This window comes from Trypanosoma cruzi, genomic scaffold, assembly GCF_000209065.1.
Source record: "Trypanosoma cruzi strain CL Brener 1047053516653 genomic scaffold, whole genome shotgun sequence".
Classification (NCBI taxonomy): domain Eukaryota; phylum Euglenozoa; class Kinetoplastea; order Trypanosomatida; family Trypanosomatidae; genus Trypanosoma; species Trypanosoma cruzi.
In genome coordinates, this window is record NW_001849527.1 from 46,765 (window position 1) to 53,494 (window position 6,730).

General features: G+C 47.1%; 2 protein-coding genes and 1 pseudogene across 2 annotated transcripts, besides 12 other annotated features; all 3 read left to right on the forward strand.

Annotated features, from left to right (window-relative positions):
* Positions 1–3,875: a sequence feature (heterozygous, Esmeraldo-like haplotype).
* On the forward strand, positions 1,106–1,474 carry Tc00.1047053508083.5 (annotated as a pseudogene).
* Tc00.1047053508083.10 (hypothetical protein, conserved) lies at positions 1,883–3,658 on the forward strand (the record flags this gene model as incomplete). The annotated part of the gene is made up of 1 exon (XM_799720.1): positions 1,883–3,658. The coding sequence occupies one exon, from the start codon at positions 1,883–1,885 to the stop codon at positions 3,656–3,658; it is 1,776 nt and encodes a 591-aa protein (XP_804813.1).
* Positions 3,698–3,719: a microsatellite.
* Positions 3,856–3,928: a sequence feature (A-rich).
* Positions 3,876–3,989: a sequence feature (areas merged during assembly that could not be assigned to a particular haplotype. This can correspond to areas where the two haplotypes were merged or to regions with more than two copies in the genome that were merged during assembly.).
* Positions 3,958–3,985: a microsatellite.
* Positions 3,990–6,730: a sequence feature (heterozygous, Esmeraldo-like haplotype).
* Positions 4,138–4,157: a microsatellite.
* Positions 4,241–4,269: a microsatellite.
* Positions 4,541–4,564: a microsatellite.
* Positions 4,660–4,692: a microsatellite.
* Positions 4,698–4,718: a microsatellite.
* Positions 4,796–4,828: a microsatellite.
* On the forward strand, positions 5,099–6,496 carry Tc00.1047053508083.20 (hypothetical protein, conserved; the record flags this gene model as incomplete). Its single annotated transcript, XM_799721.1, has 1 exon — positions 5,099–6,496. The coding sequence occupies one exon, from the start codon at positions 5,099–5,101 to the stop codon at positions 6,494–6,496; it is 1,398 nt and encodes a 465-aa protein (XP_804814.1).

A 6,730-nucleotide genomic window follows, 5' to 3' on the forward strand; every position in this document is an offset into this window, starting at 1 on the left:
CGGCAGTCTTCTGAGCCACAGAGTGTGGATTTGCGACTCCTCACGGAGAATACGTGCCGCATTTCTCGTCCTTTTTTATGCCACCGTTTTTATTTATTTTTTAACGTTTTACTGTTTGTTGATTCTTTCAATGTTTTTACTTTTCAATGTTACCTTTAATGCAGTTTATCTGTTATAATCAGTACTGTTGTTTTTTTCTTTACGCGGTGTTCGGTTGATAAATACCGTGATGAGTGATTTGCTTCCCCCTCTTGTTTGCCTTTTTTTTTGCCCACACGCGGTGCCGGCCTCATTGCTGTGCGTCCCACGGACTGCCCGAAAGGGGGAGCGGAGGAACAGGCCGGATGCCGCATGAAATGTGAGGAATGTTGTGTGGGCTGGTGGAACAGTACGAACACTTTTCTTTAATTTTTGTTGCGCAGGCAATATTTATATACAGAAACACAAGGTCGTTTCTATTGCGTTGCATGGCACATGAAATAAAATTTCTGCCGAATTAAATTTCCCTAATTATTTCTTTTGAGGGTCATGCCGGAATCTCACTTTTTCCTTTTATTTGGTAACTCACCGCAGCGTGCCTCCATTGTTACCGTATCCACTGTCGCTGTGTGTCTCCGTGTCCCGTTGAGTGTCCCTCTGCTGGCCGTGCTGTTGACATGCCCCCACTTCTTCCTTCCTGCTAGTGGCACCGATGGTCCGCGACGACGATTGTTTGTGCTCCCCTTTGCGATGGCACGAGGGTGACTGGGCGCTGGCCTGCTGAGTGCGCTCGGAGGGAAGCGGATGGTGTGTGCAGTGCGTCACTGTGAGTCGTTCTGCCAATCCGTGGGTGCGGAGGGAAGTAAAGGACTGCAGCGTGGACTTGGATCCGCCCGTCTCTTTCGTTGCGGCCGTGTGTGTGCTGGGCGCATGGCTCTATCTTGCGGTGCGACGTGGATGGCATTGCTTTTGTTTGTGCCCTTGTGCATGCGCTGTGCGGCGGGCTTCTCTTCCCCATGACACCGCCCTTGTGTGCGGGCGAGTGGAGGGAGCGGAGGTGTGAGGGAGTGAGGGTGGCCGTTGTTTCCGCACATTTGGATCTTCCACAAAAGTGGCATTTTTCGGCAGCCTCTCGCAGCACTACGACGCCGCCGGCTACACGACGTTCTGGTGCCGCTACAAGTACAACGAGGACAACAAGATGCAGTGCATGACGGCCAACCTGTTCCGCGGGTGGTTCCAGCGCATGGAGCACGTGCGCAAGTACGCGTTCGGCGTTGCACTAATGATTGGGAGGAGAGGCGGCACGACATTGTGGCGCTGTGGGTGTTCCGCGGCCGGGGCATGCCGGCGATTGTGGAGGACGTGGAGGACACGGAGCTGTTCGACTGGGAGGAGGTCGCCGACGTCGCGGCGCAGCGGGAGCGCATCACGGACTACCTGTGCTGGGAGGGCCCGACGATCCCGAGGCCTGTGCTGGAGGGGCGCGTTTTGAAGTGAGCGTGGCGTGCTGTTGAGGGACGGAGTAGAGAGAATAACGGTAATAGTAACTGTGGGAGTGTGAGGAACGGGACAAGGGCGAGGAGCATTTCTCTTTTTTTGATTGTTGTTGAACCGTGCCCACCTAATTGTTTTTGTGGTGATGCGTGTCTCTCATATATGAAGGGTAATTGTTGTGTTCTCTTTTTCTTTTTTTACTATTTGCTTATCCTTGGTTGTTGCGAGTTATTTATTTTTTTTTCTTTCCTAGCTTTGTGTAAGGAATATTTAGCGGTTTTGGAGGTGCAGGTCTGATTGTGACGAATTCTATTTTGTAGGGTAGTAACGTTTCTAGTGTGCTATATTGTTTTTTGTGGTTTTTTGTTGGAGAGAATTTGAGAAGAATTAGTGGCAATTACGGGGAATGGGGTCGCCAAAGTTTATTTTCGCCGCGGCAGCTGGGGCTGCTGTTGTGGGCGCCACAGTTTACTTTGTGGTACGGCGGGGGCGAATGGATAAGGGTGGAGAGGATGATGACGCCTTCGATGGGCCTGTCGTCAGGAATGGAGAGGTGGCGATTGCAAGCAAAGCGGATAATGGTTCAACCAAACTTCACGGCAGCGCTGCCACCACCACCACCACCCCTGGAAGCAATGAAAGGAAGGAGGAACCTCAGGTGCGGGTCAAGGCCGGGGATGTTTCTTCGGTGGAAAACAAGCTACTGGCGGAGGCTTTAAATGAGATTGATATGCATGATGCAGTTGATCGGACAACAACTTACGGAACCGGCACGAAGAGCTTTACCATTAATGAGGCCGGTGGTAAAGAAAAGGAGTTTCCACTTCTAGGTTTGTCAGTGAAGTTGCCAAATGACTGGGAAATACGGGAAGATCTTTCCCCTTTTCCGAATGTGGCGATGCTGGTGGTGTTTAATAAGGATATGAACCCTGAAGATGCACAGCAGCAGCAGCACCAAGAGGCTGGGTCGGTGCCGATGATTGTGATATCCGTAGAGGATGTCCGAGGGGACAATGTTGATCTGGTTGAATTTAAGGAACGCTGTAAAGAACTTGCCATGAATCAGATGCTCATGATGACTGGTGGAGCCATTCAACCCATAATAACAAAGGACTCCGCGGTGCAAGAAGGACCATTCCGTTACGCCTTGGAGTACGCACAGTCCCTCCCACCTCTGTATGAGATCAAGGTTCTGAATTTGATGGAGGTTCGAGACAGCATTGCGTACACGTTTCAAATTATGTGTGCGCCCAATATTATGCCGAAGTTTAAACCCACATTTATGAAAATGGCTCAGGGTATGCGGATCAAGGAGAATATTGAGACTTCCCTGGGATATGTGGAGCTGCACACGGGTGAGGTGAAAGTGGATATTGACACCACTTGGGGCTGGGAATATCCGGGCAAGAATGGTTCACTTGCCACATTCACCACGTCGTCGAATTTTAAAAAGGAAGAAATCAGCCTATATAAGCAGGACGCGGTCCCTAATTCAGCGTATAAACCACGTGATGAAAAAACTGTTAATGGTGTTGTCATTGTCTCTGCGTTTGATGGTGCACAACAGCAAAAGATGTTCACCTACAATGGTTATACATTGGTTGTAAAGCCACTGCAAAAGTCCAATTCACATCTTGCTGAAAAAGACCTCGTGGCTGTTCTGAAGTCTGTTACTCTTTCATCGTTGCCTCCTAAACCAAAGAAGGGTGGCACGTTTGTGAATGCCGAGCACGGCTATAAGGTGGATATTTTGAGTGGTAGTCGTCTTGTGGCGAGCCGCATTGGCGGTGGCTCCGTCGCCTACGCCCCGCACAGCATAGCTGAAGGGACTGCCTCTGAAGAGCAGCCACCTGCCGTCACAATTCGTGTGGGTACCCCTGAAGGCGATCCTGACTGCATGGGCTCCTTGGATGAATGGATGGCTCGGATGAAGCGGGAGGCAGCAGATAGCGACATTAGGGAAATTAAGAAAACGACCATTAACGATGAGCCTTGCCTGACGTTTGTTTCGCAGAACATGGAAGAAATTGCACCAGGGCAACGAATGGAAGTACGTGGGAAGGTTTTCATTTTTGTTCGCGACGGTAAGACGACGCTGTTACGATGGGAGATGGCGGTGGGACTTTGGAGGAAGTTTGAACGGGAGATGAATGCCTTTGTAGAATCCTTAAGATTTATTTAATAAAAGGCAGGAAGGGAGGGAGTAACGATTTGTGCTCGCTGTGTGTGTGTGTGTGTGTGTGGGTTTCGATGATTGTTCGGTGCTCTGGTATAATGCGTGTTTCCAGTCGGCACACATAAATGACCAAAGGGGACGGAAAAGGCATTGAAAAAGACAAACTGAAGCACACACACACACAGACAGACACTGAGCACAATAAAATAAAATAAAAGAAAAGACGAAAAAAAAAAGAAAAAAAAAAAAAGAAGAAACAACAACAACAAAAAAGAAGACGAAATTTTTATCGGAAAACTCCAGTAAAATAAATAAATAAATAAATAAATAAATTATTATTTACATGAATGAAGGGAATAGACGATAAGATGAGGCGGCGGATGTTGGCGGAGGTTTTGTCTGCTGTTCTAATGGGGCGGGGAAACGGAAATATCAGCAAGAGGGAGAGCATTGAAAGTGCGGGGAACTGAGGATTGTAATTATTATTTTTTTTTTTTTTTTTTTTGAAAAGTGGGGTGTGTGTGGAAGAAGAAAGAAGGAAAAAGAAAGAGAGAAGAACAACACAATGAGCGGAGAAGGGGGAAAAATAATAAATAAATAAATAAATAAATAAATAATTTTTTTTTCTCTTTTTCTCTCTGCGTGCATGTCCTATTTGCAGGAAGGAAGACGTGCGGCGTTGCAGTCGCTATGGCTTTTCACCCCCTAATGGGCTTTTCTCGCCAACGACTTTCTCATATGTACCTGCACCGACGAGCCTGCTATCTCAAATACGAAGTGATAAGATGAATAAATTGAAAGAAGGAGAGAAGTAATTCGGCATTTACACCCGTGTTGATGGGAGAAATGGGTGGAGAAGAGGTGGTTAGGAGGGATAAGTAAACTCTGTTTTTTTTTTTTTTTTTTTTTTTTGGTTGTTTGTTTTTGTTGTTGTTGTTGAATATGTGAGAAGCATCCCGCATTAATAATTAATTTGTGAAAGGAACGCATGTAAACATGCAGGAATTGAGAGAGAGAGAGAGAGAGAGAAATAGAGAGAGGAAGGAAAAAAAAAAAAAAAAAAAAAGTGAAGGAAAAGAAAGGTTGAAAAAGGGGGGTATTTAGGTCCATGGGCAGAGGTATGTTCGTAAAAAGGGAGATTTCGTAGTAGTGGTGGTGGTGGTGGTGGTGGTGGTGTGGGGGAGGGGAAAACTTTTAACGCATTCTGCTGCGTAAGATATGAGGCACAAGAACAATAAGAAAAAAAAAAAAAGGTTGGAGGGAATATTCTCTCTGCATGTCCGTGTGGTTGTTGCTAAGCCCATTTTCTTCTTATATGAACACCGTTCATTCATATGTATATGTATATGTAGATACACTTTTGTTTTTCTCCTCTTCTCTTTCTGTACGTATGTTTCTTTGCCTTTCCCCCGCTTTGTGGCGGAAAAGTAATATTATCAGTGCCGAATGCACCGCGGCAAGCCGGTGGTGATCGCGCTGGATAGTGAGTTTCTCAAGACACATGGTCATGTGCTTACGAGAGCCGTAGCCTTTGTCCCCTTCTCGGCCAGAAAAGGAACTTCAGGAAGTGAGCATCAATTTGATGGCAGTGTCGTGGCGACAAGTACTTCTCTCCATTCTTCCTTATCGCCGTCATTGCCGGTACCGAAGCGGCAGGCATTTCGGCGAGCAACTGTATTTGGAGTTCCCATCATTTTGAACCTCGATCCTGTCGAGGTGATGCGCCGAGCAGACGTTCTTCCTTGTGGGCATTCTCTCGCACTAGAACTGCGCACGGGGTTGGTAAGTGGAGAAAGGCTCAGGACTCTGCAGGAGCGACATGCACGATCCGACAGCAAAGCTTTTTTGAGGAGGACGGAGGAAGCGACGACGACGACAACGACAACAACAACATTTTCAGGTAATCGTGCGTGGCATTTGGAGTTCAACTCTCTTTGTCCCTACAGCATTCCGAATATTCGACGGGCCGATCATTCGTGGTTTAAAGCAATTTACTCTGCTTCCGTGCATTCATCGGAGTTTCGCGGGGCGGCCATGTGTTTAGATCATCTGAAAACGTATGGTAAAGGAAGACGTCAGGAAAGATCCTTATCATTTTTGTTACGACATCACCCAACGCTCCTACAAGAAATACTTCGGGTTTCTTTTTCTTCTGCCGAGGCGTGGTGTGCATGGCTAGTAATGTGTGGGGATTTGGTAGAGAAGGAATTGCGTCAATTAGCAGAGAAATACCGTCAGATGTCGTCATCCCCCTTTACTCCATCGATATTGATGGAGTACGATCCAAGCTATAAAGGTGTGCAGTATAAAGAATGTGGGAACATGGAGGAGTTTTCGTATGAGTTAAGTCGTCTCTGGTATATTTTACTACGTCACGGTGGTGAGGTTGGTACGAAACTGTACACTTACGGTGACATGGATGCGAAAGCCATACAAAATACTCTGCGACTAAGTTGCTGCATGAAAACTCGATATTCACCTCGGGCATCGCAAAGTGCCCGGTTGTGTTCCCCACCCTCTCAACTCACTGGAGCGGATGAAGCCAGTAATAATAAAAGTGACAGCCAGCATGTATTGAATCCGCTGCAGCCTGAATCGGGTCAACTTCTCACTTCCCCGTATGAGGCCAAAGTGGTAGATGTCACACGGCACACACTTTTTGCCGCGTCCGGGTTTCGCACATCGCCAAGAGTCATTCCACCGTTGGGTGATGCTTTAGAAAAGGCTGCAATTGTCGATGAGGCCGCCGTGCGTTTGCGCTCGCAAAGTGATCCACACAATCCTGTATGGGACGCGAAGGCTCTTGCGTGTATCACCGTTGCTTGTGGAATTTGTCTGGGGTGACGTGTCTTTTCTCTTGTTGACGATGTTGTGCGTTGTTTTTCTCTCTGATTGTGCGTGTTGGTGTATTTCATTTAAAAAGGAGAAGCAACTGGAAAAAATCGAAATATATATATATATGGGGAAAAGACTGAGAGATAATAGAGTTCCATAGATGACATAACTTTGCATGTTTGCTCATGATATGAATGTGTACAGTTTCTCTTTTGTTTTTGCCTTTTTCCCCCCCCCCCCCCC